The 27,103-nt window shown below is 38.6% G+C and overlaps 1 protein-coding gene across 1 annotated transcript in view; it reads right to left on the reverse strand.

Annotated features, from left to right (window-relative positions):
- Positions 1-27,103, reverse strand: part of ADARB2 (adenosine deaminase RNA specific B2 (inactive)) — a 976,728-nt gene that overhangs the window by 18,490 nt on the left and 931,135 nt on the right. The window contains exon 8 of the mRNA XM_044064698.1: positions 817-995. Coding sequence (XP_043920633.1) covers positions 817-995 — 179 coding nt within the window. The remainder of the gene's footprint in view (positions 1-816; positions 996-27,103) is intronic.

Below are 27,103 nucleotides of genomic sequence, written 5' to 3' on the forward strand. Positions count from 1 at the left end.
CTGCAAAGAATGTAATGTACAATATTGCATACAGTCCTAAAGGGTCATTATATTAGACAAACTCCATGCAGCTTTCTCACAACATAGAGTGAATACATACCCCACATGTATGCAGAAATTAAGAACATAAATTATTCATATCACCATTTCCAGTGAAACAGCAAACCCTTTAGCTTGTTTTTGATTCACAGGTGACCACTGAGCCACTCTCCTTCTAACCCATTTATCCCACTTTAAAAGATGCAACATCGCTACAGCCTATGCATGTCCCCCTTAGGTAAAAGCAGCGGGACTGGTAGTGCTGTTCATTTGTGAGTAACAGAGAGTTTTTTGTGTATGCCACAGCTTTTATCTTGTGCCTATCTGCTGTGTCCAAAGGGGTAACATGTAGAATTGCGGTAAGTAAGGGCCTGTCTTGTTTTTTCTTGGGCAGTGTCCCATCAGCGGTTCTGTGTCCTTGAAGACAAATCACACCCAGTATCCTTGATCTTCACCAAGGATTTTACATGGAGTCCTCGCCCCTTGTATGCTTCCCTGACCTACAGAAACAGGCAACCAGTCTTTACCATATTATTCCTGCCTCTTTCCCAGTCACCTCCTCTATTGCCATAAACCACTAATTAATTAATTAATTTGGGTCATAACTAGAACTTAGTTTGTATGCCATGGAGCTGTCTGATGAACCCACTTTCTTGATAATGGGCTTGCATAATTAAGTCAGACAAAATAAAATAGCTCATTTCAGTACAGGAAGTTACTCATAACAATATGCCTGTAGCATCTGTTTCCACAGATGAAATACTCCTGGAGATATACCTTATTGTAAAGCTTTGCCCAGCGAAGACACAATATATGTTTGCAGAGTCTGGAAGGTGCACCGCACTCTCTTTTTCCTGTTGTAGCATTAATGACTTCAAGGTCACTGTCACTTGCTGTCCAGTTTACACTGAAACTAGGAGATTTTCCTGAATGACGCATCTCTGTACAGCTCAGTCCTGCAAATATTGAAAAAAGCCTGTAAGAACAGGTAAAACAACTGAAGTGCCAAGTTTCAATTTCTGGGTGATGAAAATGGAAGATCACTTTATAAAATGAAACAAAACTGACACAGAATACAAAAATTATTTTGGCTTCAGTTCTTTTCACCTTTACTTTGTGCAATAAAAATAAACAGTATGTTCTAATGAATACAGAGCCATAGCATGAATTTTTATTATCTGTTTGAGAACATTTATATAGTGGTCATTAGCATGGCAAATAAGAATTTCCTTCTAAGATGGGACACATATCAGGAAAGATTTGAAAATAACATGACGGAGTTGCAACTTTGACAGTGAAGCACACAATGCAATATAATTAAATAACTGCAGGGAAAGGCACTAGTGAAAATATATCAGCCACATGCGGCCAAGATGGTGCAGTAGTTAGCATTGCTGCCTCACAGCAAGAGGTTCTCTGGTTTGATTATCGGCTGGGGTGCCTTATGTGCAGAGTCTGCATGTTCTCCCTGTGGTTGTGTAGGTTTCCTCCCACAGACATGCAGTAAGTGGATTGGATGCTCTAAATTGGCCCTAGGTGTGAGTCTGTGCATGTGTGTGCCTTCTGTGGAGGGTTGGGTGCCGGGCTGGCAACTTGACACCGTAAGACTCCACTGCCAATCATGAGCAGAGAGATGATCTGCTGTGGTGACCCCTAACTGGGAAAAGCCGAAAGAAGAAAAAGAACAATGCACAACAAATTCATCCCATAGCCCATTTTGTATGTTATATATTGAACATGACAACACAAATGTACTCCATATAAATGCGGCCAAATATTTTATTTTAGCACTTTAATTCAGTAAGTCTCAAGACAGAGAATTTCACAGGCTGATGCAGTTTCAGATTTAACTATAGGGCCTTAAATCAAAGAACCAGGAAGTGTTTTATTCAAGTCATCTGCTCTTGCATACTTAGCATTACATTCTATGAAATAATTTTTTCCATGCTTAAGAATGTAATATGTTGTCATAATTGTTTGCAGAAGTGTTACTTTTCCCTTCAGATCTTTCTAATTTGCTTAAAAAAACAAATTAAGTATTCTCTTGATAGAAAGTGCTACAAGTTTGTGTAACAATATAGCTTGTTTTTCACTGTGTTCAAGTTGTGGTGTGATCCGCACATGGTCGTGGGAAAATTTAAATTCAGTAAGCACCATGTCGAGGCACCCCCCCCCCCCCCTGCGCGGAAAACAATTAAACACTGCGGCATGCTAATCAGTGCATAAATGTCTAAATAGCATGCTAACAAACCCATAAGACACCATCAGAGCAATTCAACAAGCTAGAAAGCAACCGTGTAGACTCTGTGCTGGTGATCCGCTTGTATTCGAAAACTTTTCAAAGGAGTCCACATGGCGTACCTCTCAACCTCTTAGAGTAAGAAATCTGGAAAAAAAACATCAATAATGGGGGGACAAAGCCCAGAAATAGGGACGCTTTTCAAATATTGCTCTTACAAACTTAGAAAATTGATAGAACAGACTGTTATTACTGAAAAACTGAATAAAGAGTTTTTGGAAACAAAAAGAAAATTGATAGAACGGGTTTGTAGCAGCAGCAGCAGCAATAGCAGTTAACAGCTTTGCGTATCTCTCGACCGCTTACACATACCTCTCAGCCTCTTAGCACAAGAAATCTAGACAAAGCTTGGCACAATGGGGGACAAATGCACAGAAATAAGGACAGACTTTAAATATTACTCTTATTAACTTAGAAAGTTGCTAGAATAACAGGATGTGTGTTTGCATGCATTTTCTAAAGGTTATGAAGTCTAAAACTCAAATGCATGTCATTATTTAGCAACATTAATCTTTAGATCATCCCAGTAATTTCTTTAATCTTTAGATCAGCTCAGTGATTTTATCAAAAAACACATTTTATGAGGAACAGACCAAAAATATAAGGCAAACACTGGACATTCTGCAAAAATCTGTACAGCTGAAAGGTATGCTAGATCAAGGTATCCGGATAAGCTTAAAACAAACAGGGGACAAAGGCTCAAAATAGGAACATTTTTAATTTTTTTGCATTAGCATGCATTTTCTGAAGCAAAGGTATGTGTGTGTGTGTGTGTGTGTGTGTGTGTGTGTGTGTGTGTGTGTGTGTGCGTGTGTGTGTGTGTGTGTGTGTAAGAGAGACAGTGAGTGAGATTGACCACTGGCAGTAGTAAAGAGGATTGTATGTCTGCACCTTTCAACTGAAGAAATCTGGATAAAGCCTAAAATAAAGGGGAATAAAGACTCAAAAATAGGACCTGATTTTAATTATTGCTCTTATCCATGCCTTCATTTATAATACCATTTGCTTTCCTTTGCACTTCCTTACAAAAGTTTCACTTCTAACACAAGTGGCGACCATGTACATTTTTTGTTTATTAGCATGAATTTTCTGAAGGGTATGAAGGCTGAAACTCAAAGATCTAGCATAAAAAATTATGTGATCTCTACTCCAATACCCAGTGAAAACCATCACCATGTTAGATGGTGGCTCACTATAAGCTGCATCCCTAAAGAGTTCCCTATGCATGCCTCATACACTACAGAACATCCTCCATGGTTTACGTGCTGTATAAACCATGCATATAAACAGTTGCTAGTAGCAATACCTGAGACTCCTGCTGGGGTCAGTAATACAGTGAATCATACTGCTTCCCTCCCCGAGTAAGGCTGAGCTGGTAATAGCCACTATCTCCCATAATCCTGTGAATCATACTGCTTCCCTCCCCGAGTAAGGCTGAGCTAGTAATAGCCACTATCTCCCATAATCCTCTGCCCAGCTCCTCCAACACCCCAACTGCTAATCAAGACAGCCTAGGCTGTAGTCAGAGCTTTGTCCTTCTATGCCACAAACTCAGGAATATCTTGCAATGTTTGACAGTAGGACCTATAAATCTGCTTAGAAAAAATGTAACAGTATTTTCATGTTTATAATGTCCACAATTTTATTTTTATGTACAGGCTGAGTGCAATAAATGGAGAGTAACAATAGCAAATAAATCCTTTCTTTGTGCCATAACAGAAATGCAGCTTTGCTCCCCAACCCCCAAATGAACAATACACATGTAAGTAATGCAGACAGCTAAAGGTATAAGTGTGTTCTAATCAAAATAAATATAAAAAACATTAAATAGACTATTCATAGTTACATGTTAGCATATGCAATATGGACTGTACCTGATGAAATGCATGAATATCCATCTAAAAGGCAGTACTCCTCTGTGCAGATATATCCCAAAGTAATACCCTTCCTTCTGTGTTCAACATTCAGCTCCCCTTCAGTTTCCCTAGCTATACAGTTGCCAATGGTGTAGATTCAGAGCTGTCAGCATAGTGAATATGCAAATGAGGTCTGAGCTCATGAGAATTGCTGAATAAATGTCCATTAATGTAATAAGTCGATCCCCAGTTTGGTATGTTGAACTTGACTTCCATGGTTGTCAGTGAAAAAAATTTAAGTTTCCACGCAACAATGAAAACACAAATGCAGTGTATATCACCAAAAATTGAGACAAAATTCAAGTCCAATTGAAACTCTATGTTTCCCAGTTCATAGTTAATTTAATACATGACGTTGTTTAATCTAAAAACCAACAGTCTCATTTGATAAAGCTTCAGATCAGATGTAAACATACTTTGGAGAAATATTTTGATACATCAGTGTAAATGTATTCTAATATAATATTTATTCTAGATATTCATTGGTAATATCATTCTTAACAAGGGAAATTTAATTGGATTTTGTTTTAATGGAATTGAGTGGAAAAGGGTTAAATGTGTGATAGATCTCCCTATGCTCAGATTTCCATGTCGGGTGCTCTCCTAATATCAATATTAAATAACTCATGGGTTTATTTGACAAGCTTAATTTAGGTGTACATGATTTCAATCAACAATCGCTGATTGCAAAAGAATGATTGCCATTTGAAGTAATAGCATCCCTGGAAATTGATTTTATTCATACTTTCTAGATTAGTCGATGTTGAGCTGGTTAATGACACAAGCAATTCACACCTGAAGTCCTCAATGTTCCCAATAGGTAAGTTTAATTGGCTGCCATTTCCATGTGTTTTAGTTGATCTATATTTGCTAGATGTTTGAACTTGCTTACAAACAAAATCATTGTTTTAAAAATTAAGGCAACTTCCTGAAGACCATGGTTTCTTCCTGTAATGTCATTATTTTGTTTAAGTCCTTATCACGTTCTTTACTGGTTCGAAATTTTAGTAATCCTAATCAGATGCTAAAGTCAATCTTAATAAATCGTTTGTGGAAATCATGCATAATAATTGTCCTTTAGATATTGAAACCTTTTTTTCAAATCCTGTAAAGATCACATTCTGTCAGGTTTAACGGGATATTGAAATTTTGTTTAAGTGTTTAGCTTCGTAACTGTAACACCAAAATATAAACCGGAATGTATCCAATTCAAGCCCAAATTGTACATTTCCAAGATCTGTAAATCATTTAAGAAATCAAATCTTAAATCCTAATGCTATTCAAAATATAAATTGAAAGGAATCAAAATCTAAGGTGGATAGACAAGTGGGGGACAAAATGAACCCATGAAATTGTCATCAATCACCGAAATGAACACATTTTCAAAACTGTCCTAGAAATGTAGTTGAGAGAATTAATTCTGCTTAAAGATATTCACCCTGAGCCATGTAACAGGTAAGGATTTCTAGATGACATTACCATGGGGTTATTGCTGTCATTTTGAAATGGTATTCTTGAATTCTTGCTCTCAGGACATGTGTTTAAGAATTGCTTAAAAGCAACAGGTTGAGAACATGCCAATTCTATAGCATGTGTGTAGGATTTTGTATTTTTGGCAACTGATCAAATTTGTCTAGCGTTCTTCCTGTAAACTTTATATTAGTATCCTTGGATCAATTAAGATCAATATTTCTAAATTCTATTGATAATACATTTCATATGCTTTTCAGATATTGAACCAATTTCATAGAGTCCTTTTAAGATCCCATATCCCCTTAAGCTTACTATTCTATACAATTGTTCTAATTTATAAGCCACCTTCAAAAATGTTTGTATACAGGTAATCAAAAGATAAAATGTAATCCTTTAACCCTTGTTGAAATACGCACATAATAAATTAAATTTGATTTTGAGAAATCGTAGATTGACTATAATCCTGTTCAAAACATTAAGTTGATCTAAAATCTCATCTTAGTGATACAAAAAACTGATAAATTTAACTTCTTGTAGAACTGTGATGTGTAACAGAAGATAAAAAACATTAAAACTATGTCACTTATATGTAATCAGTCCTGTATGGAATCAGATATCTTAGTATAACCTCCTTGTTTTGAACCATGCAAGGGTAATGTTTTGTTAAATTTGTGAAATGACATTTGCATTATTCAAAAGTACCTCCCGAACTGTTAAATTTTGTCTAATATGATGGGGTTTCTGACTGTCATAGTACGGACATTGAAACCTCCAATCTTGCACTAAGATGTCATTCATCATTCACTGAAATCAAATAAATTCTTCTGTAATTCAAAATTTACCTAAGGATGATCTAACAAATGGATAATTAATTTAGCTTATTAAAATTTACTTAGAAAAATATCATTGTACTTCATATAAGGTAAAATTACACAAACATGACTTAAGCATCCCACAAATTTATGAAATTCTTACAGGGGGATTATCCTATCCTAGTGCTTTTTGTAAAAGTCCTTTGATTAGAAAATGCAAAATCTTAGTCTTCAAATTCAAACCAAAAGAGTCAACGAAATATGTTAATTAAGGGGCATTGGCTTGGAACACCAAAATACAAGTCCTTGAAAACACAATAATGATCATCAAATAATGTATAACTTTTCCTTAACATTAAAATATATTACAATTACCAAAAGGATAGACACAGACAAATGCCAAAAACAGAATCAAGAAAAATGAACCACTAGTCTTTAAATCAGGCCCAAATAGGATCAACAAACTGCTAGATACAACATTCCTGCTGCATGAAAGACAGATTATGAAATTTAGTTTTACCATTATGAATGATCAATATTCATAAGCATAGTAAATGCAACATACTTAGATGGCCACTCAATCTTAACAAACTGTAACCATAATATCACTGTATAAAACAGATCAAATTAAACATGTCAATGGTTCATATAAAAAGACAATTTACAAACTGAACTTTCATTAAAATTGACCTGAATTAAACTCAAGCAGAGTCTTCCTACGCAAACATCAACAGCAAGGAAAACCAACAAAAACACAATGCATGTAGCAACAACTTGTAGAAAACACAAAAGCCAAAGATGGTATACCATTATTCAGGCAACAAAGACAATGTCCAAATTAAACTACTGTTGCACAGCTTCATAGATAAATCAAAATACATGCACGTTGTAAATCTGTGAACAAAATGCAGTACAAACATTTGATAAAGCTTAAATAAAACATGCTTTGAGTAGGGAAAATATATACCCATACATAAATGTTAAATGTAGTTCTAAAATGAATATCATGAAACAATGATAACATTATTATAATAACATAATCTTAAATTGCAAAGGAAAAATATATAAAAAAATCATATAAATGGTTTATAAATGGTCATTGAGACCTGGAGGAAATAATGTGTGATCAATATCTTCAGGATTTTATGCCATTTTATTTATATATTTTCCTTAATTTAATTGCATTTATGTAATAATATGTTCATTTGTTTCATGATATTCAGTTATTATTAGAATCGTTAAACTTGTATGGGATATATATTTTTCCTACTCAACAGTGCAATGTTGCTAAACTCTGACTTTATGCAAAGTTTGTACTGCCATTTGTTCACGATTTAACGTTGACTATATTTTAAAGTTTATACTGAAACAACTAGTAGATTTAATACATTTTGTCCTTATGCCTCAAAATGTGATACCATCTTCTGGCAGTGTTTACAATTGGTGACACTAGTTTGTTTCAGTTGTTTTCCTGCATGGGATGCCTAGGATCCTTGCTACTAGTACTCATTCATTTTCAGCTCAAGGAATTTACATAAATGTTGGAATTTTTTTAGAACCTATGCATGTAATGCAAACAATACTTTACATGATTATCCAGCAAGTGTCAATTATAGCAAAGACTGTCAAAACTATTTTTGGTTATTATTCTTTAATACATGTCATGTCAGTTTAATACTGGCGTTTTTAGATAAATTTGTTGAGAATATCATTCAAGGTTCATTTTTACTATCATGTAACTTTTGCTATTTGTATTATTATAATACAATAAACGTTTGAAAGTTGGAAACGATTAAAAAGTATATATTTCATTTTGGTTCATTATATTGTTTATTTAGTACTGATCAAATGTTTGTATTTATTTGTCTTATTGGGATTTTGTAATTATTAACATTGTTAAATTGTCTTTAAACTAACATGGTCCAAAATATTTCAATTTGATTGTTACTCAATTTGTGTCTATAAGATTTCTATTTTTGTATCAGTTTGTTATTAATGTTAACGATATTTAGCGTGAATTTACCGATCGATTAGGTCATCATTTGAAACTGTTTTCAAATTTAATCTTTATTTGTAACCAGCTGACATTTTGATTACATTGTCAATAGTGCATGATTATCTTGTTTGTCGATTCATATGTTAATGAATTTTCAAGTATTATGTTATGGAGACTTTAGGTTGACATACAGTATTTTTACAAAAACTATCGGTTTTGTATAACCCAATCCTGAGAAACATTATTAACAACAAATGGTGTAATTAACTTTATTTGGTTACTGTAACTTTATCTTTAAAAGATTTTAACAAATGTCTATTTGTACTCAATGTTTTACACTATGTATGTAAATTTGTTTTGACAGTTGTATTATATGAATAAATCTGATAATTGCTATTTGTTAAAAGCAATTAAGCATAAATGTATTTTATTAGGTCAAGACCAAATGTTATGTCTAAACATTATACTCTAAATTTCAAGATTAATTTATAACAATAATTACATGTATATTTGTTGACATTATCATTAGATTACACATATTTTTTATATTATTACAAATTGTCTATGTCCTATTAACATTTTATACATGTTGTACTATTTATAAATTTCATTGACTTATTTGGAATATTAATTGCATTGTTAGTTTATACATGTGATTTATATGGCACATGAAATGCCATTCTATAGGTTTCAAGTCAGTACTTAACATCATGTTCATATTTTTTTGAAATTCTTATAAGCATTATTAAATTGATCGAGGTTAATATTTTTTAATATCTAATGTTGATATTCTGTCATAGACAACAAGTATGTTGTATATAGCGTTATTTATTCTTGGTTCCATATAATTGATGTTCATTGAATTTTTATTGATAAGACTTGATGTTGTTTGGCCGGCTTCTTTTTTATTTTCAATACCATTATTAATTTATGTTTTCTGTTTACATTTGAAAATTTAATAGATCGGAGTTTGCTAAGGACTGTTATTAACCTGAAGCAAACATTCACATGCCTACGACTAAAAATTGTAAATTTGAAAAGTTTGAAAGGACTAAAAATTTATGGTCTTACATTCAATGTTTTTTAAATAAGAACAAGATAAATGACCATGCAATCTGAAATAATGTGCATTAAAGTCCATTTTGAAAAGTGTTTATGAAAAATATTATGCTTTCTACAGATATCTGAAAATAGCAATGATATGAAGGCCATATACAAAAATTTAGAATTCCAAGCAAATTTCAAAAGAGAAAATTTACAGGATCGCAATGAATGAAAGGCATTTTTAACAAATCTTGAGGTTCAAAATGTATCGGCAATAGAGAGTCGATATCAAATGTCACTTTCAAACTAAAGAATCTCAATACCGACGTAATAACATGTCAGGTTCTCACAGAAAGAACATGAACAACTTTCTTAGACCAAAAGGACATTAGAAACATCATTATACAAGAATTGATTACTATCAAACACAAATTTTCAAAATGTAATTGCATCAGTTAAAAACAAAAAGTTAAAAGGTAAATTTGTTCCCACTTTTTGTGATGAATACCAAACCTCATAATGTTATTGATTTTGACTCACTTAAACGTTTTTAAACAGATATCAATTTCAAAACTACTATTTTTTTAAATCATTTCACCACCTATAATAAGATGTACATTTCAACGGGTAAGGATTACTTTTCCCCTTTAGTGCACTGGTGGAAATATCATTCCCAAATGCTTTGTCGAATTAGAAACATAAAAAATTTCAAGCGACGTCAGTACTTTTTATAGTTTAACATCTGACAAACAATGCTTAAAATGGACATTGATCCAACTATCATTTAAAGTTTGATGTTTGTCAACTGAATTTTAAAATATGTTCAAATTTAAGGAAATAATAAAATTTGATTTACAATAAAATCCACGATAGTTACTTTCTTATGGTTCTTCAACGAGTACTATTCTAAACTTGTCTGGTCACAAGATCTAATGAAATTATTAAATTGCTAGAACCACCTTGAAATGTTCAAGATGAATCCCTACACATTACATGGAATTTAACTATTCTTTAAGCGAATTTATCCTTTATTACTATTTCCAAACATGTTAAAAATTGTTCTTCCGGGTGTTGTAAAAAACGGCTATTTGTTCTTATAAAATTTCCTATGCAATGTCTACTACACATCCCAGTTACTGTGAATAACATAGAATATTTAACATTGTTGGAATACGGACTTGGGAGTAATATTAGAATATTTGGACTAAACACATTAGGGGCTGAATTTCAACTCACATTCCATAATCCTGTGAGTCATACTGCTTCCCTCCCCTGAGTATGGGAGAGCTGGTAATAGCCAATCTCCCTGATAATCATCTGCCCAACTCCTCCAGCACCCCAACTGCTAATCAAGAGAACCTAGGCTCTAGTCAGAGATTTATCCTTCTATGTCATAGACTCAGGAATATCTTGCAATGTTTGACAGTAGGACCTATAAATCTGCTTAGAAAAAATGTAACAGTATTTTCATGTTTATAATGTCCACAATTTTATTTTTATGTACAGGCTGAGTGCAATAAATGGAGAGTAACAATAGCAAATAAATCCTTTCTTTGTGCCATAACAGAAATGCAGCTTTGCTCCCCAACCCCCAAATGAACAATACACATGTAAGTAATGCAGACAGCTAAAGGTATAAGTGTGTTCTAATCAAAATAAATATAAAAAACATTAAATAGACTATTCATAGTTACATGTTAGCATATGCAATATGGACTGTACCTGATGAAATGCATGAATATCCATCTAAAAGGCAGTACTCCTCTGTGCAGATATATCCCAAAGTAATACCCTTCCTTCTGTGTTCAACATTCAGCTCCCCTTCAGTTTCCCTAGCTATACAGTTGCCAATGGTGTAGATTCAGAGCTGTCAGCATAGTGAATATGCAAATGAGGTCTGAGCTCATGAGAATTGCTGAATCCCAAAATATGTACCCATGTAGGGATGTAAATATAGTGCAGGCACTCCCTCAGTGTTTGTGTTTATGGGATAGCAACTGTGATTGCTTACATCAAGTGGGTGTGTCAGGTTAGATTTACAAAGCGTCACAAGTAAACTGTGTATAATTCACAGGTTCTGTTCCATTAATATCCAACATCCTCTGCATTTGTTGGCAAATTGTGTTTTCTCTATCAGGTTTTTAGTATTATTTAGTATAAAAGAAAAGAAAAAAGGGAGAAAAAGCTGAAATGAGGAAAAGCAATCTATGACATACACAACAGAAAATGTTAGTGCACATAAGCTATGTCTACATAGGTCTGGATTTCAACTCGTACTCCAATGCACCTTCAGCAAACAGGGCGGGTGCCTTATCCCTCTGTCACACAAACAGCTTTTCATCAAAGAACTGAAGCCATTCTTCACACGACCAACTGCAACAGAATGCGCACTGATATCAAACCATAAACTGTTATTTTCACATTTATTATTTTATTTGGATGTAGTGGACTTAGTGATCATACAACCTGTTATGATTACTGCATGCAAATATACAGTTATGTCTTACCTTTCTTTGTTTCCTGGTTATTCATCAGTTATCTGACCAGTACTCTGAGACATGCAGTCTATAAGCCATGCTATATCATTGGCCTTAAAATGTGTGAGGATATTAACAGGCAATAATATGATATGCATTTGCCAACAACTGAGGGGCAGGTTGGATGGCACAAACAAGCATAGACTGATCTTTTGGGATGGTGAAGCAAAAGTGAGTAACTGTTATGGCACATACAAGGGTACAACTGCTCTGTTGAGAGTGGGGGGAACAAAGCTAAGTTACTGTTATGGCACATACAAGCATAGATTGTTCTTTTGGGGTGAGCAAAGGTGAGTTACTATTATGGCACAAACAAGATTGGACTATTCTTTTGGGGCAGCAAATGTGATTTACTGTTATGGCACAAACAAGGACATGTTACTTTTGTTGCTCTCCTTGTTTTTCATCCTGCCTGCTGTTTGATCATGTGAGGAGTGTGAAGTCAGAAACTGCAATGTGTATCATTACTTTCTAACTTCTCTTGTCAATGATTTTTCAATACAAATGTATGGTGCTAAACTGAGGGCATGCAGTGATCATCAATACCCTTTAAGATGTATGACTGTGTGAGTCTTTGATGCCTGAGGCCTACTACTTACTAATGGACACCTATAAGTCAAATACGTCTCTGCTGTCACATGTTATGGTAATACCTGTACAAATCTCCCACCATTTACTTGCTTACTGTAACAAGTGATGAAATACAAGTATATGCTATAATATTACTAAATAATGCACTCCAGGTTCAGGACTTACCTTGTAAATCCAGCAGTTGCCGCAGTGTTAGTCCAGGGCTGACTGTCTGATGCAAGCAGTACACAACTAATGCATGGGGAGGTAAAGGTTGTGTGAGTTGCCTGGCATCAATGTTACTATATGTATTTGAGTAGGAGGAAGGTGTTAGGCCCCTAGGTGGTGAGTGAGTTTGCTATGCATAATCTCTTAACCAATGCAAGGGAAAACTGAGCACACCTATGTCTGCCTACACCCACAGCAGCTGGTTGTTATCCCTCTGACTAATCATCTGCCTGTGGCCTTAGTGACCTTGGCACTGGTGGTGTGATGTGTGCCCATTCCCCTTGCTGATCCCACTGCAGCTGTTGCCTCAGGTTATGTGGTGTAGCATGGAAAATACTGTGAAGATTTCTGTACGTGTCCATGGATTGTACTGCAGGTCTCCCCCAGATGTATCTAGCCACCAGAACTGTGACTTCAGCAAGCCAAACACACTCTCTATGGAATTTCTGGTTTGAGTGTGTGCCTCATTATGATGTTCTTCTGTGGGTGTGTGTGCATTTCTGATGGGTGTCATCAGTCACAGTTCTAGTGCATAGCCTGCACCCCCAATAGATTTTCCTGTGGGATATCTCTCCAGCAAAGATCTGGTACATTTGGAATTTGCGCCAGATAAGTGAGTTGTGGTAACTTCCAAGGTTGTCAGTACACACGTTCAAGATAATTCCCTTGGCATTAGACACAACTTGGCAGTTGATAGAGTGGTAGCACTTTCTGTTAATGTGGAGCCTACTCTATTCCCCAGGTGGTGCCTTCATTTCTACATGAGTGCAATATGTCACCCAGTACTGCAGAGTACTGCACTACCTGGCAGAACTGTTTCATATTTCTTGGCCTCTCCTCAGAATTACAGGGAAAATATATGTGCTCACTAGCATGTTGCAGCATAGCATCCAGGAACTGGTGGAGGATCCAGGATGCTGATGCCTGTGAGACCCCCAGCATGTCCCCTGTTGATCTCTGAAAGGTAGCCATAGCTAATTTTCTAAGGGCTAGAAATACCTTCGTTTCCAGTGGAGGGGATGGGGAGATATGGCCAGTAGGATGTGAATATGGCAGCAGATTGTTCATGATGTCATTGCCATGGGTGGCCTTGACAGAACATATGAACAGGTGTACCACAGGGCCACTGACAGGATAACATCTTCAAGGAGGCAAACAGCTGCAGTGGGCCATGACTAAATGGTTACTGGGGGAGGGCCTGCTAGGGAACCACCACTAACCCCTAATGAAGAGTTCTTGGACAATTTGAGAGATCCAGACAGCTCCCAGGAGATTGCAGTACAGCGTGTTTTGGGATCAACACTTTCTGAGACAGAAAACACCTCCCAGGAGGAGCTTCCATATAGGCTTTGTTATCTGAACAGTTGAATACTGTTGTATAGCAAAACAACTGAAATCAATAAGTTAATTCTGTATCAATATGCTTTTTTTTGGTGGAGATTGAAGATTGCTACAGCTATAAGTTTAGTTTGGAGTTGTTAGTCACATTCTTGTTCATAGTACTGTTAATGCACCTATACAGGGGTAACTATATTACTCCCTGAGCTACTGTTAATTGTGATGACATTGCCCTTACCTTTTGTTTAACTTTTTCCAGAATGGTCTGGAGTACAGTGCAGTACATCTTCTGCAGATGGTAAGTCACATACTTTTATGTCAGTAGTGATGAGCAATTTAAAGAAATATTGAATGTGTGATGTTGATCTCGGGCCTGTTGTATGTATAGTTGTACTGTCTGTAATAGTGGCAGCACTGTTAGTTTGTTAGCATATACTGCACTATAGTAGTGCAGGTATTAATGTATTCCTGTTTTCTTGCTCACATGTGATCATGAGAGTGGGGGTGTCAGTGTATCCACAGACTCTGATGATGACGGTGGCCAAAGTGAAGCACAGTTGGGGGCTACAGAGGTTGAATCTGCAGACAGGATGATATACAGCTATCCCCTGCATTTCCATTGGACACAGCTAGTAGGCCTATGCCTACCCAGTCCAGTGAGCTCACAGATAGTGGACAGATGGATGGGGGAGACATTGATCAGGGAAGTGTGGCTACTGTGGATTCAGTACCTGTTGAGTCAGTCTGTAGCCAAAATGTGGGTGAGGTGCCACACAGGAGGATTGATAGGGGTGGTCAGTGGAGGCTTGCTGTCCATCCCCCACCTGGTGCAGGTGTCACTTCCCTTGCCAATCAATCTTGGTTTAGAGCCATCATGAAGGCACAGGCACATTCCCATAGGTGCACTAGACAAATGCTCAAGGTTGTAGAAGTGACACATTCTGACATGCGTAACTGCATCCACCATGTTGCCAACTCACTGGACTGGATGAATGACACATTGGAACGGGGGGTGTCTGTGACAGATCAAGGAGTGTCTGTCATGGAATGGGCAGTGTCTGTGATGGAACATCTGCTGGGAGGGGAATGGCATCCTTGTGGATGAAGGTCAGCCACATCATCTGCTGTCAGCCAATGTGGCCATGCCCGATCACACTCCCATAGTGGCAGTAGTTCCAGTGCTCCATCAGTGAGTCTGCTGTCCACACTCAGACATGACAGGCCATGGGTTCGTGGTCCTGGACATTCTCATGAAGGGGGGTTGTCCATTACACATCAGTCACATTCAGGTAGCAGCACTGTATCTGACCATGACTGTGGATTTGCCACTGCAACTCCTGGCACAGCCAATTCTTTGGTTGGGGTGAACTACCACCTCTACCATGCACGTCTCACACATGTCATACAGACTAAGACATAGAGCTAGCACATAGCTTGGTTTTGTTCATGCAGACACTCAAACACCAATTTCACCTGGACGACCCCTACAGACAAACACACACAGCAGTTATTCAATTTGTCTCACAGACTATTTGTTGTTTTTTCCCCATGTTTTCATTCTTCTCCTTCTTACTCACTCACACTCACCAACCCTAAGTGTCAGCCAAGTCTTCCTGCCCCCCTCCAACACAACATCTTGTGCAGGTGATGATAACTGTGCTATATCCCCATTTGCTATCTTTTGGCTTCAGGGATACAAAAGCTGTATTTGATGCTCAGGGTGCATAGCTAACTTAGTGCTTACTCACCAAACTTTTCTGTCAGCCTAGGCTTCTTACCTCCCCCACAACACCATGTGCAAGTGATGGTAGCTGTACCATATTCCTGTTTGGTCTCTTTTGGCTTCAGGTATACAAAAGCTGAGTTTGATGCTCAGGGTGCATAGATAACTTAGTGCTTAGTATATCTGCATTTGTGTTGTTGAACTGCACATTGTACCTTTGTCGAATATAGGCCTTGGAAAGTTAGACGGTTGATAACATCAAAATTTCACAAATTAATAGTGAATGTTCTTGTAAGGGTTGTGAAGTCAGACACTGCATGATAAGTCACACCATCATATTGAGATCTCAGGATGGTATGACAGCACTGTAGTGAAACCCCATCTGAACAGTGATACAGTATAATGCTCTCTTTTGCATGTACCTCAACATACACATGCAGCAACTGGAGAGACCACAGAGCTTTCTCAGCAAAATAACACGGAGCTTACAAACCATGCCATGATGTATGTGGATAGATTAAAAGCCATATCACTGTAATCTGTCTGGTATAGGATAAGATGATGTATGTCTGGCCTCCAGGCCACTGTCTGACCATGCCCTGGTGAGATGGCTGCATGTCCAAAAATCTGATATAACTGATGACATCAGCAGTGCCTGAGACTGTGGTAATAACAGTGTCCCACATGCTGTGGTACAAGGCTCTTTGTAATGTCAAGCAGCAACAGACACACACACGTGCGTGCACACACACACACACACACACACACACACACACACACACACACACACACACATACATACACACACACACACACACACACACACACACACACACACACACACAAACACACACAGTTGACTGCAGTGAGAATAGAGGCCATACCTATCTAAGTACACAGACTACAAAACACTGTACTTAATGCAAGCGTCACTTCACAAGTCTGACTTTTGTAAGACTACAGCTGAACTTATAGTGCATGACATCAGCCTCCCATGTGTGAGACAATATGTTGGCAGGCCTGCATAGACTCATAGCTTCATAGGTACATATGAGGCTACTACCATAATAGCCCTAGGTTCATAGGAGGTTACTAGGCTAATAGCTCTAGGGCCTTTTCAAGGTTAGTGAAGTTGTACCATTGTTCCCTTATAGACCAATATATGTAGTCTATATTCACAAATCTATGATCAGCACTGGTTGCCCCTGTCTAAGACAGACTTAGGTGAAACCCCGGGGTAATGTTATGATTTCCCATCCAATTGTTCAAGTTATGCTTAAATAGGGTCACTGAGGAGCTCAGTTTCACATGACTTGGGAGTTTGCTCCATATCAGTGGCGATCTCTGGGAAACATATCTATCTTTCCAGCATGTCATGTTGATGATACAGGCTAGGTTAAGGTCCCTACAGTGAGTGAGTCCTGTCCCATTTGATTTGCGGAGGTGCAGCATTTCCATTAAGGTAGGGTTCGAGAGTGCTCTGTAGACCAGGCAGGAGTCACCTCTCAACAACCTGCATGATACAGAGTACAGTGACAGGGTTTTCAGTCTGCCCATGTATGTCATGTGTTGAAGTCCCTGAATGTTTTTGGTGAGAAACCTCTTAGGTCTCATCAGCTGTTGCAAGTGTCTGCTGACATACATGCAAAAGGGAGCATTGTACTCTATTATTGGTCTGAGGAGGGGTGAGTACAGTGGATTGATAACATCCTTAGTCTTGGATGTTATGCCCTTACTTATGTGGTGTGGAATGTAAAGGGCCTTCCTTACCACTGTGTTGACATTGCTATCAGCCTGCATTCCCAATTCTGTCACCACTGGTTTGGAACTTAGGGTAGTATTAAGTGTAATTTGCAGTGCATGTTTTTTTGGCTAAGTTAAAGTCTGTGGCTTTGGCAACAATCAGTTATGTACGTAAGCCCACTCTGTAGTATGCTGATATTGTTTGGGGATTCAATGATTGCACACAGTTTGCAGTCATCAGCGAACCTGGTGAGCCACAGTCCATCTATCACCTGAATGTCTGAGAAATAGATTCCAAACAGTAGAAGGTCCAGCACAGACCCTTGTGGAACACAACTGTTAACTTTTCTGCTGGTAGAGGTGGAATCCCAAACTATGACTGTACGCATTTTGTTGGTGAGCCACTTGGCTACCTGTCTAATGATGTATGGGTTAATCCTTAGCTGGGTGAGTTTATCATGGATGGCTGAGTGAGGGATTGTGTTAAAGCCCTTGGCCAATTTGAGATAAGTAGTATCTACTGATTTGCATTCATCCAGGACTTTGGTGACACTCTTGAAGAATTCTACTAGGTTTAACAGGCATGATCTGTCCATAACAAAGCCAAACTGGGGTGGGTCAAGAGTTTGAAGGCACCAATGTCCTTGTTGATAGGATCCAAGATGATTCTCACCATGGCCTTACAGACAAGGCTGGTCAGGATTATGGGTCTATAGTTCCCTGGGTCAGTTGAGGGACACAGCCTGTGCAAGGGGAGTATAGTTGCTGTTTTCCACTCTGCTGGTACAAAGCCAGTACTTACACTGTGCTTGAAGAGAGTACCCAGTAGTTCCACTAACTCTTGCTTTACATCATTTAGTAAGCAGCCCGGGATGCCATCCGGTCCCATAAAGGCTGTGCTTTAGGCCCAGCGAGTGCGGTAATGACCTGTTCTTTGGAGATAATAGGTAAAGAACTGGTGACAGGTATGTTTTGGGGTATGATTGCTGGAGACAGGGGTGTGAAAATGTTGCCAATCCTGTCTGCTAACAGGTTGGCAATGTCCTCAGGTTCAGTATGACTGGCACTGTCCACTATGAATTAGGTGCAAAGATGAGCATTCGCTTTTACATTATAGACATAGCTACAGAATGTCTTGTGATCATCCTTGGCTATGGATGCTAATTTAGTTTTGTAATTAGCTTTAGAGGACTCTAAGAGATATCTCATTTGCTTATGCAAGTTATGGAGTTTGTTCTTCTGCTGAGACTGTTCTCTCTAATTCCTGGACGTCAGTTTCTTTCTCATGTTGTATTTATGCTAGATGTCCACCAGGCTGGCTTGTTTTTTTTTCATGAGCAAGTTTTGATTCATTCTAGTATGGCTAAGTCTATGCACTTGCAAAGCAGATTAACTGTTCCAGGGCATTTGTGTACACCTCTTTATAAGAGTCTTTACTGTCAGTTGTTGCAGGTGGTTTGAAATTATGTATGCCATTGCTTAGGAGGCTATAGTTTGCTTTGGAGAAAATTTTCAACCTTTTGGATTCTGAGGGGGTTCAGGTATGATTGTTACATTGAACGTGACTGATTTATGGTCAGACCTTACCACAGAGGGTCTCACATATGGGGTGGTGCAGCAATTTCTCATGTTGGTAAGTACTAAGTCAAGGACATTCCAGCCCATTGTGAGGGTGCAGACTGTTTCAGAGCATTTGTGTTTACTACATGCAGAAACCTTAGGTTAAATGTGTTTTAGCTCATATAGGTATGCCAATCAATAGAAGGATAGTTAAAGTCACCCATGCCTTCGGTGTTTGCCTGTATTATGAGTGACTCAAGTACGCCCAGGAAGGCACTGTGTGGTTTTCACGGTTCATGTTGGTATACCTGTGGCTAACAATAATGTGGAGGGGGGGTCTTTCCTACAGTTAGTTGGAGTTGGAGTATGTCTAGGGAGTCATACTGCTTAACCAGTCTTGAGGTGTATTTGTCTTTCATGAAGATGGAAACACCTCTTCTTCTGTTTCTTTCATGTTCATTTTACAGCCTGAACATGTGGAAGACATTATAGGGTTTCATGGCTGGGTACTCTCTGCTGCCCTAAGCCATGTATCTGTGACTGCACAGACATTGACATCTTCCCAATATGCAGTGCCACCATTCAGTGTTGTTTCTGATTTACACTCCTGGCATTAAGCAGTATAGCCTTGGGTTTGTCTTTTGAGGAAATTGTTATGTCAGGAATTTTGTTATTATGACATTACCTAAAAAAATACTGTGGCTAGGCAAGTACCTTGGCCAGTAACCAAAAGGCAAGAGGTGACAGGTGAAGACCATCCCTGTCAAAACAGAGAGGTCTGTTGACCATATCATCCCAGGGTGACAAATACTGGATTTCTGTGGAGTGATACCAGTAGCTAAGCCAATTGTTGAAGTTGATAATTATTTCTTTTGTACTGAAGCATCATCCTGGGTGAAGGTAGAATGCTGCTTAGGGCTATGACCATACCTGTCTGGCACAGATAATCTGAAAGCTCAGTCAATTTCTCTTCATATATTCCATTGAGGTACATCTCAATTCATTAACTTCAACATGGCATACAACAAAAGTGTAACTATGCTTGTTGTTAAGAGATGTGTGTGTATGACTTTGCAGATCCTGGCACCTGACAGGCAGCTGACCATGACTTTCTCCTTGTACAACCTGGTGGTGGTGGTGGTGGGGGATCTGTGTATCTCACTATGGATTCGCCTATGATCAAGACATTGGTTTTTAGGTGTTTTGCCTTAAGGGCTTAATGGATAATGCACTGATATGTTTGTTTTTACATGTAGTGGGCTCTGTTGGGACTTTAATGCGTGCTGAAGGTTTGAATTTGTGAAGTCTCTGCTCTTTTGATAAACTCCTAATGATTGATTACCTCTGCATATGTGGGGTTGTGTTCTGCACTTGGTCTGATGATGGGGTGAAGTGCGTGTGTTGATAAACTGTTTGACATCTGGTTTGTTACCTGAGAGAGAGCATTTATTCTAAATTCATTGTATAGCTGCGTCTCTCACATATTGTATTTGTAGGTTTTACGAGTACATGGTTGTCACTATACATGAGGCAATAGAAGTCTAGCTTTGTAAAAACACAAGTACCCTTATTAAGCATATTTAGATGGTCATTGTTAACAGAGTGATTTTGTGAGCAGCAACAACTGGGTCTGTCTCTGGACTATCTGGAATACCACAAGATCTGTGCTGGGCCCTCAACTGTTTGGGAAATACTTTTTTGAAGCACAGGCAACAGATGATGGCCTGTGGTTTAACAGGCTTGCAGATGATTGCTAACTGGATGCCTTCATATAGTGTCCCCCAGAGATTATAGCATATTACAGCAAGAGCTAACACAGACTGATTGGTAACAAACTCATGGACCAAACTTTAAGCATGCAGTGACTGACTCTTTGTCACTTTTGTCAATGAAGTACCTCTGCTAATTGTGATATGCATAGCACTTCCTAAGCTCAAACATAGTGTTGTGAGACTTGGGAACACATGTTGACAGCAATCTACACTTTCATCACTATGTGCCCATAGTGCTGACACACACAATCTACATTGTGCACATCATACATATGGACATCACATCCAAGACTAGGGTAGTCATACCTCTGCTATACTCTACCCTTATCCCACCAATAATGGAGTACAATTGTCACATTTCGGTACCTCATCAGACACCTGCAGCAATTGCAGAAAACACAGGGCTGTGCCTGGGAGACTCCCAAGCCTCCAAATATGACATACATGGAAAGACTGACATACCTGTCACTGTACTTGGTATCATGCAGGCTGCTGAGAGGTGACCAATGGCTGCCCTGCAGAGCAGTTTCAGACCATGGCCTTCTGGAAATGATGGACATCTGCAATACAAATGGGACAACTATAATTTGCCCAAGGGTTCTCAGCCTAGTCTGTGACATAAACAGAACATGCCGGGGAGACAGATATATCCCACAGTGATTCACACTCCTTTGTAATAGGCTCCCACTGCATGAGAAGCACTGCTTCTCAATGACCCTGTTTAAGCACAGCCTTGACTACTGGTTGGGTGATTGTAAAGTCACCTCTGGGCTGGCACCTGTGTCCCTCATGGACAGGACCAGTTGGTGCTGCTCACAAACTCGCTCTGCTCAAAATGACCATCTAACTGTGCTCAGTAAGGGTACTTGTGTTGTTACACAGCTAGGCTTCTAAACACCCTAGTGCTATTAGGCTAGTAGCCTCATATGAACCTATAAAGCTATGTGCCTATTCAGGCCTCACAACCTATCATCAACCACATGGACTGCTGTCATCTGCTATAAGTGCACCTGCACTCTTGTAGAAATCAGACTTGTGCCGTAGGGCTTGCATAACATACTGTGCTATGTAGTCTGTGCACTTAAGTAAGATTTCTGTTCTCACTGCAGTTGACTGTGTGTGTGTTAATAACAGCAGAGCAGATGTGTGTATCCTACAGTTACTTCTCCAATTACATAGATTGCCAGTAGTTTGATAATTGCTCATGCCTACACATCCATTCCATACAGACCTCCCAACTTCTTGTCTCCCACATAGCCTGCTGATGTCATCTACTACAAGTTCACCTGCACTCCAGTAGAAATCATTCTTGTGCTGTGCCAGTTGTGTTAAGTACTATATTCTGTAGTCTGTATACTTAGATAGGTAGAGGTCCCATTCTCACTGCATTCAACTGTGTGTGTGTGTGTGTGTGTGTGTGTGTGTGTGTGCGCATGTGTGTGTGTGTGTGTGTGTGTGTGTGTGTGTGTGTGTGTGTGTGTGTGTGTGTGTGTGTGTGTGTGTGTGTGAGCTGTTGCTTGACATTACAGAGAGCATTTTACACCAGCATGTGGGACACTGTTATCTTATCCTCAACAGACACTGCTGATGCCATCAACTATACTGCATTTTTGGATATGCAGTAGTCCCACCAGGCCAGTGTTAGAGACTGGCCTTGGGGCCAGGCAGAGGTCATGTTATCCTATACAATAACGTTTACAGTGAGATGGCTTTTAATCTAGCCACATACATCATGACATGGTGTGTAGGCTCTGTGTTATCTTTCTGAGAAAACTCCATGGTCTTTCCATCTGCTATATGTGTCTGGTGAGGTACATGTAAAAAAGAGCTGTGGTCTCTCCCCCTGCTACATGTGTCTGGTGAGGTACATGTAAAAAAGAGCATTGTACTCTATTAGTGCTGTAATGAGGTTTGACTACAGTGCTGTCATACAATCCTACGATGTCAATATGATGGTGTGACTTATGATGTGCACAACATAGGCTTTCAATAGCAGTGTGGGCACTTGGTGGTCAAACTTCAGATTACTATCTAAATGTGTTCCCAGTGCTTGCATCAGTGAGTTTCTGCATAGCAGGACTGTTGTCAATGCTGTGATTAACACTGAACTCCACTTTTGAGACAGACAACATTACAAACACATTTCTGCATTTACTTTAGATTGTGTGCCTTTGTCACCATTCAGTTGTGTGTGTTAGCTCCTCCTGTACTATGTTGTCACCATTTGTGGATTCAATGATTGCACACAATATGCAGGAATAATCAAACTTGGTAAGTCAAAGGCCATATACTTTAGCCTAAACTGTCGAGAAATAAAATTTAAACAGTGAAGGGCCAAGCAGAGATCCCTGGGATTTGCCAGTGGTGGCAGCTCTACTGTTACAGATTGATTCACTAACTGTCACATGATGTGTTCTGTCAGTGAGCAAATTGGTAATCCATCAACTAACATAAGGTTTAATCCCCAGCTTGGTGGTTTTTCTCAATGATATATGCATATGTGATTGTGTCAAAATCCTAGGCCAGATCACAATATGCAGTATGCACTGCCTTACTTTCTTCCAGGCCTATCACAAAGAATGGATGGGCTGTGACAACATCACAGATCACATGGCATGACCCAGCATATACACCTTCCTGATATGGTGGAATACACAGTTCAGCACACCCTCCACATGGCCTATGTTTCCATGGAAGGGTGTATATCAACATGCATCCACTTGCATTGGGGGAACAGCACCTGATTCATGCATGTATAGAGACATCCTGACTCTCCCGGACTGTGAGGTAGACCAACATGTCATTATGGACCTCTTCTACATATATACTAGTAATATTCCAGGTGTATGCAACAGACCTGTGTGAGTTGTTGCTGCTACATTAGGTCCATTATATCTTAGATGTCCTCAAAGAAGTCATCGAGGGCATGCATGATGACAACATATCATCTTGTGGAACTTGAAGAGGTGAAGGCATTTGACAAAAAAGTCACACTGTGGTATTCAATCAACACTGTTGCATGTGGTCAATCACACAGTGGTATTCAAACTGTACAAACTTACACAGCAAGTCAGTCCAGAGGTGTAGCCAAAAACATACAGGAGAGTGTTAAACTGGTTTATTAAAACACTTAGAAGGATTGAGCGCTTTCGTTAAAAAACTTCTTCAGAATCAATGTACAACACCAAGTACCATCCTTAAGTACCTTCCCCCTAAATCACATATCCAATAAAATCTCACCAGTAATTGATACATTAAAATTCAACACCTCAAGATTTAAAAAGAAACACACATTTGTAGATATAAACATATGTACATATATACACCCATTCCCAGGCAAATACACATATGCTAAAATAATGCAATAGTTCAAGTTATACAATATAAGATTTAAGCTTTAAGATACTGGAAATAGAAATACCCTCATTCAGACCAGGCTGACCTGCTGTGTAAGTTTCTATAGTTTGGTCTGTTTTTGGTCTTGTGGTTACACTGTGGTATTCAATCAACATTGTCACATGTGGCCATAAACAGCTATATCACCAAATGGTTAGACCAGTGTATGACATACATGGCATCTCATTATGTTGAAATCTGTGTCATGACATGTATCTCAGGTCCATTGATCAGGTCAGTACATCAGGGGTGTCTGCCAGGCCCTTGGCTGCCCCTTACTTAAATGATGGACATCACAGATGACAGACACATGCTGTGCCCAAACAGCTGCCTGAAGGACTACAGCTTGTAGAAAGTCATTGACTCCAACTGTGATATTAGTATAATACACACAGTATCAACACATACCATACACTGCTGCCACAGCCATGACAACACCTGCATTGACAGCACACATGGAGAGATTTATTTAATCAGGAAACAGATGTAACAACCAAGTATAATGTGGACATCACACCCTATAATCAGACCTAGAGGTATGTGACCTGTGTCCTGGGGTAGAGGGTAAGTGGTACATCCATCAGCGTGTGGTCACAGTGCTGACTACTCCCTTAACTGTAACACAGCTACTGGCTATGTGAAGGACAGGCACATCAGAGGCCATACTAACGTCATGGTTCCTAGCCTTTATCATCACACCAATAAGTGAGTACAATGCACCCTTCCCCATGTACCTACCGACATATCTTCCAGTGATGTGTAATTGAAGTGTACCACTTTTGTCACAGTGAACAGTCACACAGCTTATTGGCCATACCTAGGTATTCTTTCTGTGGAATATACATGACTATCTGATGGTGCAGAACTTCAAGTTGTTACACCAGATGCATGTGTGCTACGTGTTTATCTTATGTACACACTGCATATATAGATGTTTGACAACATTAATGGCATGTATATCATTTGTGACAGTGTGAATTGTGCCATAGATATATGCCATGCACACAAGGCAACTAGCTTGCATTGGCCATACTGTCACATACAGGTATAGCAGTGTCCCTCCTAACACCTCCTGCAGATATTAAAGTACAAGAACAGTGTGTGTGGTTACCATCAGAGTATGGATGTATCATACTATTTTTCCAGTGTGTGTGCAGGCTCATCTGTTATCACTCCACATCACATGTATTATGTCCATGGCATGGAATTAGCGGTGTTGATATTATTCAGATATTGCCCATGATTGTGGTTGGTTCTTGTAATGTTTGCCATGATACTTTGCCTATGGCCACCATGCTGGAGACCTCTGCTGAAAGTACACTCATATTCAGGTATATCAATTTGCACAGCTTTCCAATATGCACCCTACCTTAATTGTATGTCAGATCTGTGATAGATGTCCTCTGTATTATTCAGGTAAGAATGCTTATCTCACACACACATTATCCCCATTGTTATATCACCTTGTGTAACAGTCACAGACAACACATTTTCACTTTAGAGTCCATACTGTACCTTATAGATATGTGTTAGGTGTTGCTGCTACAACCATCTTCCATTGACATGCCCTCCTTTTCTGTACATGTGGGAGTGTCACCTGTATTCTTTACCTGTGTTCATTCCTACAATTCATCTGTGTGTCCCTGTTGAATACTCACAATTCCCCTGAGTGATCATTTTACATGGCAGTCCCATGTTCTGGTACAGATCATAAACACAACTTCAGTACAGAATGTCAGTAATGGGGTATCACAATACTCTGCACTGTAGGTACACTGTCCTGTACTGTGTTTGGACCATATACTTCACATTCATACCTCTCAGCTCTCCAGATATTCCCAGGATGACCAGATATTTTCCTTAACAAATATGTGGCTTTCTACCACATCACTGGGATGGTCTCTGAACTGATGTGACTCAATATTACAGACATTTGGGTGCATATCCTTAACTGTCCTGATGTGTGCAAAATGTCAGGTGTTTATCTCATTATTTGTGAACTTTTCCTCATAACATGTTGTTTTCCTGGAAAATCATTGGCATGTCATTTCAGAGTGCAATCAGTAATTGATAACTGACATTTGAGTTTCAAACTTGATGCTCTTCAGAAAGATCATGCTAATGTACACTCTATATATTCTATTAACTTCATAAGTTTGGATGTGGAATATTAACAAACTGCTCTTATTTCTGGCCCTTTGTCCACCCATTTGTATGGCTTTGCCCACATTTCACACTCTAAGAGGTTGAGAGTGTTACATTCGAACATATTCCTATGTGACATCTATATCAGATATGTCCCTATTACTGGTTATTTGTTCTCTCATTAAGTTGGCCTCTGTGTATATATGCTGCACTAACAGAATGACAGCTATTTGTACAGCTATACCTCTCAACTGTACAGATTTGTTCTGAATGTCCAGATTTTGCCTCATATTTTTGGTCTATTTCTCATACAATTGTAGTTTTCTGGCAAATCACTGGTAAATTATTGATGATTGAAGTCAGAAAATAGTGATAGAAACATCTGAGTCTCAGACTTCATCCCCTTCAGAAAATTCATGAAAATGCAAAACCTGTCATTCTATCAACTTTCTAAGTTAGTAACAACAATATTTAATAAGTGTGTCCCTAGTTTTCATCCTTTGTCCCCACAT

This window comes from Protopterus annectens, chromosome 3.part0 (genome assembly GCF_019279795.1).
Source record: "Protopterus annectens isolate FY-2018-M chromosome 3.part0, PAN1.0, whole genome shotgun sequence".
Taxonomy (NCBI): Eukaryota; Metazoa; Chordata; order Ceratodontiformes; family Protopteridae; genus Protopterus; species Protopterus annectens.